An 18,649-nucleotide genomic window follows, 5' to 3' on the forward strand; every position below is an offset into this window, starting at 1 on the left:
GGCCTCTGTTAGACATGATCATGCTGTTTTTGCAATGTGATCTTTAAAAGGTCAGCTGATCATCAAGGATTACCCCAAGATTCCTGGCCAAACTCGTTGGGATTATCATTGATGAGCTGGATCATTGAAAACTGAATGTTCATTTTAGAGCCAACTGTCCCTTAAAGACTGATTTCTAAAGACAACTATATGAAGATGTCAGTTTTGGACATTAAGAAAGCTGAGGTGGGACATTTTCAAATCATGAAGATTGTTATTGCTCTCTTAACTGATCATGCTATCACTCACATATAACTTTATCTGTCCTTTATAGACAATGACAAAGATTAATAGCTATTAACTTAATTTGAATATGTAAAATGTAAAATTTATAATGATCATGTGAGATAATGAGATAATTGGAGTTCTGTATTTTTAGATACGCTCTTACCCGAGTAATTTTAATCACCTGCCACCCATTCTTGAGGACTGGGTTGATGCATTATGCATGAAGTCTAAAGAAGAGGGATTATCCTGATATGCACTATGGGAGAAAGAGATAAATGAAGGTAGTTATTTCAGTTGGCACAGCAATCACAGATGGGGGTGTTCCTACCAGGCAGTTCTGAAATATTTGTTTGGAGTTTGTATACAACATGGCTTCATGTCTCATTAGTTATTGCTGAATCACTGAATTACCTTATCAGCAGGGAATAACTGATGACAGGGTCAGTCAAGCCAATCTGTTTGAAGTTGGCGAGAGAAATGTCAAAGTACCAGACTCCTGTTATGTGACAGCAATACTTGATAACAACAGAAAAGAGGAAATGCATATATATAATTAATAATTATTATTTATATAACACATGTTGTCATAATGGCCACAGAATGAACTTGTATGATTGTGCCTCTATAAACTGGTACTGTTTTACAGCCTCACAACATGTGTTTTTAACTTCAGATGAATTCCAAAAATAAAAATAAATAAAAATAAAATGAATTCAGAACAGCCTACATTACTGGTTTAAAGCAGTACTGAGATCATGTGATGATTATTCTCTGCTGTTGTGAGTCAGATGATGGAAGGGTTGATGAATGTGACAAATCTATTTGTTTAACAGTTTGGTACAACAAATAACTTATAGGAATGTCCCTGCAGGTAAAACAGGGCTGACTGAGAATGCAAACAAACCTGAATCGATCAGTTCTATTTCAGAAGAATCCACAGATGTTTATGAATCTTATTATGTTTCTTATCACGAATAGTCCTGTTTACAAAAAGTGTGAGCCTCCTATTGGACAACAGTTTGAATCTTTCATTTTGAAAAAATAAACATTTTTAATACCTAAACAACCAAAATCACTTTTTAAAAACAAGCCTTTTCCCTCATATAGCATTTGTATTCATAAGATGCAGACTGAGGTCGGACATAATTAACCTTTAATAGCTTTATTGTATGCATATTTAAATATGGAAATCCCACATATATGCATATATCTCTGTATAAAATGCCCACAATTGGATTGAAAGCATATTTTGTCTTATTCTCAAGCACACATCACTTGCACATTAAAGCAAGGTACACTTGAAAGCAATTTTAAATTTGAAACTACACATATATACTTCATCATTGTGCTGTGTTGAGCTGTGAAGAAGATAACATGGCGACAGCTCTGTTTAAGCTGCTGTTTAGAAAGCTTAGTGCAGATATTCACTAACCCATATACGCTGATAAAGTCCCCCCTAACAAAGGGGAAAATGGCAGTCCAGCCATTCTTTAAACTTATCTACCTAATTACACCCAACACAATAGAAATTAGATAAACCTTTCTTTGATCATGCTTTCAGCATTGTTGTAAGCATACATCTAAAATGTGTGGCCATGCTTCGGATCATAGTGTTCCTACAGCAGGCTCTTGCATAAACATTCATAAAATAAACATTGGCTAGATCCAGAGTGCCCAATCCTCTGCCTTTTCATTAAACAAATTGGAAAATTAATGGTTTTCACCCAGATTGGGATCCCACGGCCTTGTTCCATAATTACTGGCTGGAATGCCTCACTCTCTGGCAAGTCCTCACCTCATATTGTGTTATAGTGGCCAAGGCTTTAAGATGTGCCTAAAACTGACAGAGTGTCTATAATGGATTACATGAAACATAATGAGATTGGCACTGTCGGTATTCAATCATGAAGCAGAAAGGAAATCAAAAGGAGCAAATAAAGGAGGGGTCTTATTGATTTTTCTTCATTTCTTGTTGTAATAACTACAGTTGATTGTATCTGTTTTTGTCAGTAACCACGGAGACATATATGCATGATATAATGTAGCTGTGTGGCCCTGATGTTTTGTTATGATATTTTATGTTATGTAGTTTTCTCTGTCTGACCATTATTGCATTCTTTATCTATTCCCATTTTCACGTATTGTGTTTTTCTCACCATTTATTTTTATTATTACCTCATGCTGTATTTTTTCTTTATTTTAAACACTCTCACTGCCTGGGTCTTCCCACAAAATTTCTAACAGTCCTTTTCACCTCCTCTTATCCTTTCTTGCTAATGCTCATGCTGGATTTTTAATTGCAGTGCTGAATGTAAAAGACGCATTCTTCACAACTGCAGTGTTTATCGCTCAGATGTCAGCTAAACGTATGTCAACTGAGCGCATAGCTTTAGCAAGCCTTGTCTGTTTGCCCTTGCACTCCCCCTCTTTCTTGTCCTCCGCCAGCTGTGTTTGAGGTGGATGTCCAGTATCCGGCTGTTGTAAAGCCATTCTCTTCACACCAGGGTGGAAGCCTCTCCTTTGAAAACTAGCAGATTAATGTAAAGGTGATTTCCCTCTAGCATCCATCATAGTCAAAGTGGACAGTGTCAAAGCGTTGAAAATAAAATATGTTACCATTTATTTATATTAAGTCAAAGTGAATTTTAGGTTGTCAAACATTAGGTTGTTTATTTATGGTTGACTTCAACCTCAGTCACAAGCTAATTCTTATGTCTCATGAGCAGTCCTGGGTATAGCACCTAATATATTCTGATTTTTTGAAAGCGCTGAGTATTTTTTCTTTCCTTCTCATATGTTCACTCCAGAAATTTTAATTGATATGGCAAATGGATTGATTTGATATGCAATAACTGTATTGTAACAGCCAGTGATGCTTCAAAGAAGACATAAATTATTTTGATATTGAGCTTGAACTGCTGCCATTTTTTTTGCATTCCACTGCACTTTTCCATTGTTTTTCTATGTGCTAGATAAATGTCTTTGACTGTTGTATTTGTGCCTTTTGCATGACAGTTGCATTTTTAGAAGAAGTTTGTTCGTGCAAAAATGAATTCCGTGTGAACAGCCCCTCAAACAGTCACGTAAATGTTGCATAAGTGCTGTTGTTCTGAATATCAGAATAGGCAATAAGCTGCAGGTGTTTTGACATTCAGATATTTATTTGTTAATATTAAATTACTTATATTTTACACACAATATTGCCATTTACTTTGTCTATTTTTGTTTTGCTAATGAAAAAGTCAACACAGAAACAGCCGTAGGGTTCCAGAGCAAGTGGTGTTTTGTTCTTGAAAAAAATGGAAAGCTTGAAAAATCCACCCCAGTATGCACAGACAGACTGCTGCTTGTGTGCAGCACGAAAACAAATTTTCTTGTCATTAATTTTGAATTAATATTTCAGAATTACCAAATTTAACAGGGCTTGAAACATGTTACATGCTTATTGGACTGGTATAGTGTAGTCAGGTAACAGTAGCATGTTTATTGCATCTAAAATTGATAATGGGCTCAGCCCCTGATATTTGCAAAGTCAAGTTTTTTCCACTTTTTTCACAGAACTGTTATAGGGTTCGGCAGCCAGGTCAGACTCAAACCTGCAGGGTCCCTGTGAGCCAACATGTGCTGAGCATGTGCACAGCTCTGACTAGAACTAGTTTTTTAAAAGTACAAGTGTCAGTGTTATTGTTTTCGCTTGTAACTGGGTTTCTGTGTGGAAAGTGGTTAATGGAAAAACCTGAAGTGGAGTTGAATGATTACTGAATGCTTTGAGAGGGGGAGGGAAAATCACTATCACTCCACTCCACTTATATACATTATTCCAGACCAGCTTTCAGTCTGTGTGTTGACTGGTACTCAAAGTTTGATGCTTTGGCTGTTTTCAGATGATTTTCTTTTGCATTGAATAAGAACAGACTGTTTTTTTTGTTTGTTTGTTTTTTGTCTAAAACATGTTATTGTCTATATTTTTTGTGTTTATAGAACTGTTGAATAAAAGCAATATCACACTGGCAATATCAGGTGATTATTTTGAATGTAAATTTGATGACCACATTAAATTCATGGACAAAATTTCAAATGTCCATGTTTCCTATTAGTGTTACAATCCATCCAGATCCAGGATAGTTTGTAACAACAGCGCTCTTTATACTTTCCATTAATTTACACAGTTTATAGTAGATTGGAAAACTACTGTAGTTGTAGCCTAGATATGGAAAATGTACCCTGTCTATAAGTTTGAGACACATAACGCAAACAACAACAACAATGGCAGACAGAAAATGTTTTTTTTTTTTGTTTTTTTTCTAATGCAATTACATTGTAACAACGTGTTCATGCATTTAATTAGTCTATTTAATGCTATAAATATAAACTATTACAATTTCTGCAATAGCAAGGGTTCATAAATTTCAGTTTTGGCTTACCAGACATAACCCTGCATTGACTATGACAGTGTGGGGAGTTCGAGACTGCAGCGCTGATCATTCTGCCTCACACTTTCAAACTCGTCATTTCACAACACTGAGGCGAGGAAACGAGCCAGCGCTATCAACACTGCTGCCCCGAGGGCTCTTCCTACTCAAGTCCTGAGAGCCACAGAGGAATCTGGGAATACCGCTGCAAAATGAAGAACACTATCGATTCGAAAACATTTCCGAGGTTTTCTTTTTTAACGCTTGTGTCTCGATAAACTGGTTGACGGATCATACCTTCATTTCCAGATCACGGAACCGATGAAAATAACATCAGACACCGCAAGTAGATTAGCAGCGCTGAGATAAAGAACCTATCTTGCCTTTAAAATTATCGGAACAGGGGACATCATGCAAGGACGACAGCAGCGCTTCATCCCTAGTTTTACATCGATATATAGACTTAAATAATAATAAAAAATCGGATTACTGATACAAAGCACGCCTGCACGCGCTTCAGTCGGATTCGTCCCACAAGCTTCATCCCGGTTCCGCAAAGAAACTCAATACTAAAGTGTTGAAGAGCTCCATGCATTCAAAAAGGTGGGTTCCCGGTGATTTCTTGACAAATAACTTATAAAAATATTTTAAAATAGTCTGCAGCGGTTACTTTATGTGAAGACCATAGCTATATCACCAGCATCTTATATTGCCGATTTCTAAGTCTGCATCACATTGTAAGTGTATAGCCCAGTGTTTTGGCTTCAAGAATGGTCTAAAAAGTAAAGATTGTATTTTTTTGTATTAATTAGAATAGAAGAAAAGAAAAACGAGATTTTTTAGTGAATACTGTGTTTTTTTTTTTTGCTCTAAATTTGAATATTTTAGCGTCTGTCGCGCTTGAAATCATACACACGCTTTTGATGATTAATTAAACTCACAAATGATTAGACTACATCTGTGCTGGGTTCACAACACCATCTATATCTTCTCATTAAGGTACCATAATGCCATATTTTGGCTTTATCTACCTCCATTCAAGTAATTTTCTCTAATCTGAAATGAAAATGTAGACATCACAGTTGAACTGTAAATAATATAGTGGTTCTTCTTTCAAAACCTTATGCATGAGGAGAACTCATCTCTGGAGATATCATTCATTTTCAACCACTGTGCAAGCGCCATCTGTTGGACTGCAACAGCTGACCACTAAAACACAACCATTACATATCCACATTCCCTCTTCTTCAATACCTTGACCTGTCAAGATCTCAACAAGACCTTTATGGTCAGATCGCTTTAATTAATAGCTTTTATACTTTATATATGGGAAGCATCCTTCATCTCATTAGTTCACACAAATAAAAAAAAAAATATTAAGATTACATATTTTATAAATAGCCTCACATAGCAGTGCATCATAAGGAAAGGTAATCTGGGAGTCTGAAATATGAAGGAAATGCGGTGATATAAAGCTTGTTATTGTGTTATATATCACATATTGGCTGAGATGTTTTCAAAGCCCTGGGCACTGATGACAGTGATGTATGAAGATACTTATAGGTGAATGCATTTATGTTGACAGAGACAGACCACTATGTAACAGGTGATCATACATTGTGTTGTTGCAGTTTAGTTGTGGGTGGTATAGAGCTTCTCTTCCATTTCTGATTTGAATAGTTTGGACAGAAGCTTCTGTCTCTTCTGTTTCATTTAATCAGTCTGCTGTTTGTCATAGTGTACAAATAAAGCATACATTCCCACTGAAGTTTAATGATAAACTGATTCTTTCTTTTCTATTTAAATGAGCCTTTAACATAGGGATTTCTAATCCTGCTCCTGAGGGTCACTGTCCTGCAGAGTTTAGTTCCAACCTCAATTAAACAGACCTGAACCAAGGTAATCAAGGTCTTCAGGATTACAAGAATCTTCCTGGGAGGTGTGGGAGCTACTCTGCAGGATGTTGGCCCTTCATGACCAGGATTAAACACCCCTGCTTTAAGCCTTTTAATAATTTCTTCTCAACTATGTAAGCATGTGTATTTTACTAATGGACAGTCTAAAGAAACATTTTCCATTATAAAATTAAATAAATAAATTGTTATTAAAATCGTGTTATTTTATTCCTCATCGGAATTACAACTACACTCTAAAAAATGCTGGGTTAAAAACAACCCAAGTTGGGTTGAAAATGGACAAACCCAGCGGTTGGGTTAAATTTAACCCAACTATTGTTTAAAAATGACTATATGGCTTGCTTAAAATGAACCCAAAATAGGTTGAAAATTAAAAATTAGACACATAATTAATAGAGGCAACAACAATAATAATAATTAAAAGGTAAAGATATTAATAAACAATTTGATAAACGTTTATTGTTTAATTATTATTAATTAAACTTGTTAATAAATGTTCATTTATATTAATAAATGTTAATTTCCAACCTATTTTGGGTCATTTTAAGCAAGATATACAGCAATTTTTAAACAGTTGAGTTAAATAAAACTAGCAGGTTGGGAAAACATTTAACCCAACTGCTGGGTTAAAACAACCCATTTGCTGGATCTGTCCATTTTCAGCCCAACTTGGGTTGTCTTTAACCCAGCATTTTTTAGAGAGTTACATAACAATGAAGTAACATTTTTTTATGATAAAAGAATGAAGTAGCCTAATATTTCCGTTTATTTGGTAATTTACACATAGCCTATATGAGTGACTACTGACATGTTTACATGTATTGTTTGTGATTATGATTTATAGAGACAGAGAAATTGTATTCATTATTTTAATTTTGGATATATTAATTATAGACTCTCTGATTATAATGTATACTAAATATGGTACTTAAACAGCTCTGGTCATGTGACTTCACACCGGCCATGCAAAAAAATCAAAACAATTTGGTCTGTACTTTCATTTATAGTGGACAATTCTGTTTGAAATACACTAACTCTCTTTAGACAAAGAAATATTTGTGCTCAAATCGGATTAAGTGGGTTAATGGACTGGTATATATTCTGGTAATATATTCTGTTAATATAGGCTACTAACAATTTACATTTGCATCTTCATTTAAATATATTTCCATTCTCATTTTGATTCTGTCATAACTGAAAATGCATGCACTAGCACAGGAAAGTATTATTTACACATTAGCTATGTATTAAAGAGTAACAAGAAATGTGTTCACTTTCTTGAGTTCGCAGCCTACATGGCAAACGGGTAAAGTACTTTTCAAAGCACAGGCGTAATTTGAAACTAGTGAGGGGTTGGTGGAGAAACAGTGACTTCTTATTGGTGCACTTCGCAGTGTAGGCTGCGCCCTCTTGACACTAGCAAACTCGAAGATCGATGGCACGTTTCTAGTGAGGGTTGGGAATGTGTGAACACGGAGAATACCTGACAAAAGCAGCGATATTTGTACGACGGAATGATTTCGGGGCGTTGCGGTTCTTCAGCAACTTCTAATCAACCGGAAAGTTGCAGCATTGCTCTAATTCGCGTTTCTTTACATTGCTGGTGTAAATAGGGAGAGGAGAGGAGCGCTGTCCCGTGCTGGATGGATGGTTATGGGGAAAGGAGCAGGACCATCGGCGCTACAAGTCTGCCAGTTCCTTGTTCTGTTTCTCTGTCTGTTTCCATCAGGTAAGAAAAAAATAAAGAATTTTATTGGAGTTTTAGGACTGGAAATGGTGATTCGTATGTTTCTTGGCATTTAATTGTCGAAGTAATGATGAAACCTATAAATTATAATGGCTACAAAAACACAGAGCAGTTAAACATGTTGACAAACGTATGCTTTGTTACTTAGCAGCAAAGTAAATGCAGTTGGGTGTATTTTGTTTAGTCATGACCCAGTTACGTCTGGTGAAAGTTATTTATCATCTAAAACACCTCAGTGCACATTCCTGCATAATGTACGCTGCAATAATGCTGTTGTTTATAACTTTAAAGTTTGCACTACTCATAATGCGTTTAAATTGACTCTGCTAATTGTTCATCTAACGTAAACCTTTCGCATTAAAAAGATGCGGAAAACAATATACTGGTGATTTTAGTTGTTTTTAGCCATTGTTTAAACCGTACGATAAAAGCGTAATGGTGCGAAGGTTCGGTTCGACTCTGCTGCACTACCGCAGTGTTTCCCACAGCTCTGGCCGAGACGTGCTGTTGTGTTTGGGGGAGGGGAAGCGAACCCTCCACATCTATAACATGCCTTCGCTCGACTTGTGGGGGCAACATTTCCAAAAACGTTTTCACAGTAAATTCTTTTAAGAGCGTTTTCACTAGTAAAACAAGTTTCTTAAATGCAACAAAAATCTAAAAATGTTATCTCTATATAGATGTTTTTTTATATAGGTCTATATGTTAAATTCACAGAAAATTAGTCTGAATTTACAGTACTGTAAATACTGGGTAGTACGACATGGACTTCACAGTGAACAGTAGTAGGAAAAGACCATAAAATTATAGTGTTGTGTTGAATCACAGACATTATCACTGTCTGCACTACACTACAGACTTGTGTACAGATTAGCTGCAATATTTTCATGTCCACAGTGTGATACTAACACAAGTTCCCAGCCTGAATTATGCAGTTACTGTCACTTTAAGTTACTTGTTTTGTAATGTTCAGTGCTTTATATAAAATGATTGTCACCATTATTGAGATTTTTCTATAACGAGTATTGATGTCTGTATATAGATGACAACCTCTAAAATTCATCACGATATTGCAAATACCTTCCCATTAATTGTCACACACACACACACACACACACACACACACACACACACACACACACACACACACACACACACACACATATATATAGTAATAGACAATCAATATGATAGTAATATCATTTGATATTAAAAAATAAATGACCATTGATGTCACAGTAAAAATCTTAATACAGCAGGAAATTACCATTCGTAAAGCTTGTAAAATCCTGCCATTTTTGCAATGTAGTATGTATTAAAAGAAGAAAAATCTAATGTGTTGAAGAGTGCAGACACTCTCACATGATTATGGGTCAGCAGTGTTTTCCAAATTAATTCCTGTATATCTCATTATAATGGAATTTACAAGTGTTGTTTTGATCTGTCAAGGTTCTGGTCAGTTTTAAGTAGTGTTCAGTTTGATTTCACACCCTGTGTCCCATCTTCTTTCAAGTTATTTGACGCCAAACAAAAGGCAATCATGCAAGTGCTAGTCGCTGACGTCTTAAATTAGCTTATTGTCTCTTATCAGATGGTCATAAATGCCTTTTATAGCTGGTAGGTGAAAGGTGCGTGTCTGTGACTGAGACAACAAAGATTGGTGTGTGATCATTTGGAAACAAAGTTGTGTGCAGTTTTGGCATGTCTTTGCATTTTATTAAGCGAAAGGTATCATCTTTAAATGAAGAAAAACCACATGATTCAAAAGCCTTCGGATTTCAATTCAGCTCTTGTAATCCGAGGAAGGGGAATGTGCTTGAAATTGCTTTTGCCTTTGATTACGGCCTTTTGCTCTGGACAGGTGGCTATCTCATATCCAGTTTGACCTGTGGAATGGTGAGACCTACTCTGTGTTCCACCCATTGGTCCTGGAGCCAGTTTCTCTCCAGAGATCCTGTTTCTTTAAGGCTGTCCTCAGCCCCCCTTCCCTCCTGCCCTGCATGGCTGATGAAACTCTACCTAATCCCTTTACACAGGGCTAATTTATGACTCTGCTGGTTTCTTCTCAATGGCAAATTGCATTGTCTTCATTCAGAGTCCTAGGACTACACCCTCCACACACACACACACACACACACAAACATCTACCCCCTTCTGTTAAAGCCCTAAGTGATTTTTTTCAGATGTGCATTTGCCCTCGGTCACTGACACCCACGGTGCTTTGCTCAAAAGCACCCCCACAATCTGCTTAGCAATGCAAAGAGACAGCACAAGCAAGGTGTGAATGAGTGCAAATTTGATGTGAGATGATTAGCACTTTTAAATAATAGACTTTTGTTGGTGTGAATGTCAGTTTGAAAGCTTCCTTCCAGTTTGTCTTAATGCTATTAATTTGTGTTTCACCTTAAACAGTGTGAAATTGCTAGATATCCAACTGGGAGCTTGGAATCAGCATTTTCGATAAAGCATATCCCATTTACTAATATAAAGTGATGTCATTCATGGTGAGGTAATGAAGTTAGATAAGCCTGTCGAGAGTTCATTACTTTGTAATGATGCCTATTTAGATGCTTATTGCTTTACGTTTTGTATTACAATAGCTCTTAAATGTGTTGAGCTTTTCTCCCCAGTGATATAAACATAATAAGAATATAATCATTTCAAATTTCAAATAAAATCAACAAATGTTGATTGGCCTACTTTAAAGTTTTTTGTTTCATTTATTTTTGAAAAGGCAACAAGACAACAATAGCCTTACTTTATACTACATTCAGAGCACTTAGACTTGATGGAAGTTGGCAAAACACAGAAACTTGGAACTTGGTTGGAATGTTGTTGTTTTTTTTATTACTGATGGAATTAAAGCCTCACTTTGTCCAGATGTAGAGAATTCATGTGTTGTTATGAGGGCCTTGAGCAACTGGCATTCATGAACATAACATAATAAACTGAACTTAATTTAAAGGTTAGTACTGAAATAATTAAAATAAGAAGTATGAAATGTGTATAAAAAGTAAAGAGTGGTTGTAACATTAAATATAGGGTGCTATTCTTGATTAAAAAGAGAAATGAGAGTTTTTTTTTCATTATAACTGTTAGTTTTCAATTTAAAAGCTTAATCAGTTTTGTCAGCCACTTTGGTTGATGCTTATTTAATTTCAGCTTTCTGTAAACTTGGTTTGACCATGCCAGTGTGTTTATGCTATCTCCCTTTTTGCTTTACAGCAACTCTGCAGTGTAAGATCCTCAAGTGTAACTCCGAGTTCTGGGCCTCCACCTCCAGCTCTGGCCCAGAAGAGGAGTTCTGCACCGCTCTGCGAGCATACAACAACTGCGTCCGTCGCACCGCCCGTACGTGCCGGGGCGACCTGGCCTACCATTCAGCCCAACATGGTATTGAGGATCTTATGATCCAACACAACTGCTCCAAAGAAGGGCCCACTACCCAGCCTCGTGCCCGCACACCCCCGCCCCCTGTACAGCAACCACCCCAAACGGACATCCACGTTCCCTCTGATGGGCCAGAGGTGTGCCATTATGAGCGGAGTCTACCACGTAATGCTGCACCTCCCAATTACACTCATTGCGGCTTTTTTGGGGACCCACATCTCCGCACATTCAATGATGACTTTCAAACTTGTAAAGTTGAGGGAGCCTGGCCACTGATTCACAATAAGTACCTGTCTGTGCAAGTTACAAACACTCCTGTTGTACCTGGATCTTCTGCTACGGCTACTAGCAAGGTAAGGATTTGTTTTGCCTCACATAAACCAGCAAAAGTCATTTCAGCATTGGTCTGTCGTCTTATTTCACCAGCTGCTTTTCAACTAGCTCAACCTATAAGGAACTTTTTTCAGCAAGGAACTAGTTAATGATGAAAGTGTGGTTTCACCAGTAGGAAGAGAAAACAGACTTCTTAAGTGCAGACTCTAGTTAGCATTTGGATGTGTTCCACAACAGATGAAGATGTGATAAGAGGAACAATTGATGAAAGTCTGATTAACGTTTTTTTTTTTTTTTTTTTTAAGAATGTCAGCAACAAAATAGACGTAATAACTTATGTTGTTACCAGGCTCAAGTGCCTTATTTATTTTTTGGACAGTCAAGACTAATGTTACTATATCTGTGGCAGTCCTTGCCATTATTTGTGTGTGATTTAAGAGTCTTGTTGTTTTAACTAAGTGCTCAGTCCATACAGGAAACTGCTGATATTTTCTCTACATTAGTTGGCCCTCATACCTCATAAATTATCATTGTTTTGCTTTACGGCCCATTGGACAAACTGGGAGCTGCCTTAGAATTGGCCAGCTGTGGAGCCTAAGGTGAAAGCACAGTACTACAAGTTTATGTGTCCGACATGTCTGATGTCCTTTTGGCTGCTGTAATTGTGTGACCAGGGTTAAATGTTTTTCAGAGTTTTTCCTCGTGGCAGAAAAACACAAGTACTTTGTACTCAGTCACATTAAGAAACAGAGCAATTTTCTGCCATCAAAAACCTCTAATGATTCCCCATTAAGTAGAAGGACCCACAGTTCATTCTTGCAGGAAAGGAAAGGGATCATGATATTTTTAAGTTGGCTTTTTTAAATAAGTGACAGTGGGCTCAGAGACAAAAGCGAAAACAGGTCTTCAGGCAGATGTGCAAACAAGACGTTCCTTGTTTATTGATAGCTTTGAACAAGCTCTCGCTGTCCTGCGAAAAACAAGCCTTGGGTGGGTGGCGTTAACAGGGGGGCAGTTCACTGCACCATTAGTGATTATAGGGCAGTTTGGCTTAACTAAGTCTCCACTCGGACGTAGACACACACACACACTCATATGCATCATTTGCAAGATCAGAGCAGCCTGGACGTCCCGAGGTCACATATGTGTCAGCAGTCCATTGGCCCCCTAATGGCAGCTTGCTGGAGGAGTCAGAGGTAGGAGCAGCCTTCTCTAATTAGCCCCTGTGCAGGCTGTGCTCTCTAGCTGGCGCAAGTCCACTCCCTGGAGCTGAATCCGGGGTTCACAGGCAGGCTCTGAGCAGCATGAATGGATTGTCTTTGTGTCTGCATACTGAGGCCTGCTGTAACATAGACTGGACCTGTGTTTCTCCAGAGTGCGTTTACATTGGCCCCCTGTATCTTGAGCTGCTGCTGAAATGTGACATTACGAAAGCTTCTGGGCTTGGAGGGTCTGCACTACACAGTCCTCTGGTTTTATAAAGACAAGGCTCAGTTATGCAGAATGGAGTAGTGACCATCTTTTGCCATATGCAGTGGTGCATAAAACACTTTATGTCTGGCTGCTGTTTGTTGGCTGGTTTTGATTGAACAAATGTTGCATTTTAAATTTTGTACACTTTGTTTTTTAACTACTTTTTTCTAGAATCTGATTCTGACGTTAACTAGCATAGATTAGGGTTGTTAAAAGTACTGACTTCGGTACTAAGTTGGTACTGATATTTAAAAAATTTGATGATACCAGCATTTTCCTGTTTGCTGTTGAGCAGATTCTTAAACACCTCTGATTGGTCATTGTGTTCACGCACTCAATAGATATGTCTGTGATTGGCTACAACGCTTCAAAAACGTTGTAAATAGACATCTTTGACGCTCTTCGCCGAGCGCTTACACAGATACACATGGGAGCGTTTGAAAGATTATAGGCAATCACAGACATGTCTGTTGAGCACGTGAATACTATGGCCAATCAGAGATGTGTTTAAGAATTTGCTCAACATCTGCTCAAAATGCTAGGGGGAAATGCCAGTATCGTCACATTTTTAAAATTTCAGCACATTCAGCTTGCTACCAAGTCGGTACTTTTGCAACCCTAGCACAGATTTTACAATTCAGTTAATGTTTGTTTTCTGTTCCTTGCGTTTTAATGTATTTATGCTCAAAATAATAATTAATCTTAATATGGCACAATTTAAATAATCTTGTAAATTATTTGTTCTCACTGGTTCTCACTCTCACTTCTTTACCACAGTTAACAATCATCTTCAAGAACTTTCAAGAATGTGTAGACCAGAAGATGTACCATGCTGAGACTGACGAGCTTCCAGCTGCATTTGCTGATGGTTCAAAGAATGGAGGTGACCGCCATGGGGCCAACACTTTACGAGTGGTAGAAAAGGTGCCTGGACAACATGTGGAGATCCAGGCACGCTATATCGGCACCACTATTGTAGTTCGGCAAGTTGGCCGTTATCTCACCTTTGCGGTGCGGATGCCAGAGGAGGTCGTGAATTCGGTGGAGGACCAGGACAACCAGGATCTTTACCTCTGCCTGCATGGTTGCCCTGCCAACCAGCGAATAGACTTCAGGACATTCAAAGCACGGGCGGCAGAGAGCCACGGCTTAGGCAGGGGACGGCCAGGCAGTCCTACCCAAGGCTTCACTTATCAGTCAGCCATGGCCAAGTGCAAAGAACGTCTACCGGTGGAGGATTTGTACTTCCAATCCTGTGTTTTTGATCTTCTATCTTCTGGGGACATTAACTTCACCCTGGCAGCCTACTATGCCTTTGAGGATGTTAAAATGCTCCACTCTAACAAAGACAAATACCACCTCTTTGAAAAGGATACAATATTCAACTCTGCCTCAGACAAATTGGGTTTTAGTTTCCTAGTCCTCATCAGCCTTGTTGTCGTACAGTTATGGACTGACTCGTGTTCCATTTGTCTGTAGTCCCCATTGGATATCCTTGTTAGATGGTTGTAAGAAGCTGTATGCATGTGAAAGGCTACTCTCACTGTGTTGTGTTCCATCTACCAGAGGCTGGGCTTCCCAGCTAGAGCCTGAGCTTCTGCCGAGGGCTTTCACACTTGTGTGTCTTGTATCACGCCATGGACTCATCTCACCTTATCATCACGTACGTTCATTCATCAGGCCAGAGCAGAAGCGTTCCTGGAGATCCACCCATCTCTGCAGTCATCCTGTGGCAGTGCTGAGAGGGCCTAAGACTCGGGTCAGATTAAACCAATCTTGCTCTCAGAGTGACGTGCCACTGACAGGAGTGAGAGACGGATGATCCTTTGCAGAAAGAAGAGTTTGGAGATGGTCTTCAGTTCACTTGATGCCAAGTGAGAGGTGAAGTATGTCTCCCGGAGCCAGGTTGAAGGACATGACAGGAGCTTTTATTAACGTCTCCAAACGATGGAGGGCCAGCAGGAGTTCTCTCTTTGAAGAAGCTCCAGCTCTGGAAAAATGTTAGCTTTCTAGTGAAAGCCCCCTGGCCAAGGCCGTGTCAGACTAGTAAGTCATGTTGTCTACAGAGAAGAGTAATAGGCCATAACATCAGGCCTTTTGTATAGTTTGTCTATGTGTGTGCAAGAGAAAGACGTGTTATTGTGTGGGTGATTACATGAATGTGTGTGTGTGTGTGTGTGTGTGTGTGTGAGAGAGAGAGTGTGTGTGTGTGTAAAGTGTTTCATAATAGCTGTATATTGCACCCAGGGTCCTAATGTAGCTCTGGTGTGGTGGTTCATAGGTCAGTAAGAACTTTTACTACCTGCCAAGAGCTCTTTCCTACATATATATATATATATATATATATATATATATAAAAGGGGGTGTCAACCATAGTGTCAAGCAGACATTAAACTACACTCATACTGCTTAGGTGTTATCATTTTGAAAAAAATATTTATTGAATTTACACCGCTGTCAAATTGGGTGTTCGAATTCAGTCTGAACAAATTTTCAGGCGGATAGAGAATAACTTTCTCTACTTTATTCACAAAGTAAATGCCATTGTCGAAAAATAAACAATTCAAGCCATACAATGGTGTGGCCCAAGACAGAGTTGTCTTTGAAAATAGCACAACTGCTTCATATAAACATGTTAATGGAAAAAAAAATCATGTCAGTATGCAGTAGGTAACAGTTAACATATATATCCAGGAGAGAGCCAAGTTCCTCCATACAATATTTGCAGTTTGAGATGGGACCCACAAGGCCGATCCATCAATCATCCTTACTTCTTCTTAAAGAGCAACGCCTTGCTCTCCATTTCAAAAGGGTGTCGACGTGGCTGTGCTGTAGGCCTCGTTTAGCTCACGACTCTGTAGATCTGTGAATTTATGGCAGAGGCGTTTTGCCAAAGAACAAGCCATGGTGCCAACAATTTCCCAAACAGCTGAATTTTCTCTTTCTCATGGGGCCTTTGTGGTTCACTTAAGTATTTAGGCTCAAACCAGATGTCCTGATTGTGTATAATATTAGAAGGTGCTGCTAACTACAGTATGGTGGATGGACCAGTGCAGGAGCTATTATGAACATCTGCCATGCATTTCTTGTGACATTTGAAATGAGGGCATTCGCTCTTAAGCTATTAGCAGGCTCAGGATTACTGGCACTCAGTATTGTAAATAGCTGTAGTAGTATTGGTGAGCTAAAGTCAGACGATACATAGCACCACTATTTTGAAGACTGAAACTGCACCCTTGGCAGTGTAATTGTTCTATAGGCCGATGTTTAGAGACTGTTGGAAAGGTCTTTGTGGAATATGAAGCCCACATAAAATCATCATGTCATCTGTCACAGTTGTCTCTTATCAGTGTTTGTTTTCTCTTAGTAAAAAGTAAACTATGAAATTATGGTTTAGATATTAATTATACATAAGGAATCCTTTGAGAGACTTCACAGTAATTTATTCTTACACTGTAAAGTTTTACGAGCCTTACTACTGCTAAGAAAGCTTGTGTTGGTGCAGTTCATGGCTTTAAAGAGACATTTAAAAGCATACAAAATGATTGTAATGACTTTTGTGTTTAAGTGTGCTTGTGTTGTCAGTGCTTTTTGGATTTATATGTGTAATGTGACATGTATATAAGTTTGTGTGATTCGGCAAATAATATTTTGTGCTGTTTTTTTGGTACATCAGAGGGTGTAGTGAAATTTACCTTTACGGTTAAAGGGATATTGTGTACACAAACACCACAAAAACAAGATAAGGGACTAATTACGATCTAATTTGGAACAAGAGTACATCATGTTCATTAAAGTAACTAAATACTAGGTAGGAAACGTGTGACTTGCGGTGTTCATGTGTTGTTTATTACAAAAGCACTTTATGTTTTTATTCTCTTTAACCTAGCTCTTACATGGTTTTAACTTGATGGTGAAAAAGGTTATCAGACTTGTAACGCTAAAGAAAAGTGAATGATAATGTTTTCAAATGTATTAACATTGAATGGGAGATACCAGACGGCTTAGTCTGTTTTTGTATGTAGGACTAAAGCGGTGCCACACACCACCTGTAAATACTGTAAATTATTTATTGAATAAAAATAAAGTGTCATGTTGATTTGTTTTTGATGTGAAGGTTTTTGTATTCATGTTTCTGACTAAGGAAGTGACCACACTTCAGCTTTAGGTTTTCAATCCAAGTATGTTGGGCTAAGACTGCCACCTGATGGTATAATAGGTAAACTCAAATTGCTAAACCATGTTAGACTACAACTATGATTGTCAAGAGTACAATTCATGAACGTTACCGTGTTTGAGGTCTATAAAACTGCAGAATAAGCTTACACAAATGCTAAGCAGCAAGATTTAATAAAGATTTTTATAACAAGTTTCGTTTACTAATTCGACATATGAAAACACGTGATTGATGTAGAGATGAGGAACATTACCAGCGCTTTAACTTTATATTTATTCCTTTTTTAACTGTAGGCGAAATGTACTTTGTTATTGATGTTAAAACGTGCTGAAAAACTACAAAATATTGAATATGTGTCGTGTATCAAGTAGTGAAGTACGAGTCTCTTACCTCAGCAATCCCTGTCATTCCTCTCAGAGTATCCAAGCACGTAAAGCGCGCGAAGCAAACGGTTGAGACAATTAAGGTCAAACGTCGGTTTTTTTTTTACTTTTCACCATTTAAGAGGATTATCCTAGATCACATTAAATAATAATACAATAAAAATAATAATAAATAAAAATAGATAATGTAGGTTCCATAAAACTAGTTGTGAAAACTACAGCTGAGGCAATTAAGCTCAAACGTCGTCTTTTTTTTTTTTTCACCATTTACAGGATTATCCTAGATCACATTAAATTAAAAAAATAAATGAAAATAGATAAAAATGTAGGTTCCATAAAACTAGTTCCGAAAACTACATCTGAGGCAATTAAGCTCAAACGTCATTTTGTTTTTTTTTACTTTATCATTTAGATTGTCCTAAATCACATTAAATTAAAATAAAAACAATGTTGAACAACTTAACTTGTTGAAACTGCATAAGTACTATAATTGACATTGTAGGTTCCATAAAAATATGAGCAATATTTTAAATGAAGAACAAAAACAAAGA

The 18,649-nt window shown here is 37.7% G+C and overlaps 1 protein-coding gene across 1 annotated transcript; it reads left to right on the forward strand.

Annotated features, from left to right (window-relative positions):
* Positions 1 to 4,731: 4,731 nt before the first annotated feature.
* Positions 4,732 to 17,637, forward strand: rgma (repulsive guidance molecule BMP co-receptor a). The gene is made up of 4 exons (XM_048168240.1): positions 4,732 to 5,282; positions 8,209 to 8,324; positions 11,568 to 12,085; positions 14,316 to 17,637. Exons 1-4 carry the CDS (start codon positions 5,269 to 5,271, stop codon positions 15,015 to 15,017), a joined length of 1,350 nt encoding a protein of 449 aa, XP_048024197.1. The 5' UTR covers positions 4,732 to 5,268; the 3' UTR covers positions 15,018 to 17,637.
* The last annotated feature ends 1,012 nt before the right edge of the window (positions 17,638 to 18,649 follow it).

This window comes from Megalobrama amblycephala, linkage group LG19 (genome assembly GCF_018812025.1).
Source record: "Megalobrama amblycephala isolate DHTTF-2021 linkage group LG19, ASM1881202v1, whole genome shotgun sequence".
NCBI classification, from domain to species: domain Eukaryota; kingdom Metazoa; phylum Chordata; class Actinopteri; order Cypriniformes; family Xenocyprididae; genus Megalobrama; species Megalobrama amblycephala.

Bases quoted from the DNA above. Each gene is read 5' to 3' on its own strand.
- rgma (XM_048168240.1), top strand. The intron at 8,325-11,567 runs GTAAGAAAAAAA...TTTGCTTTACAG, and splicing joins TCTCTGTCTGTTTCCATCAG to CAACTCTGCAGTGTAAGATC. The intron at 12,086-14,315 runs GTAAGGATTTGT...TCTTTACCACAG, and splicing joins CTGCTACGGCTACTAGCAAG to TTAACAATCATCTTCAAGAA.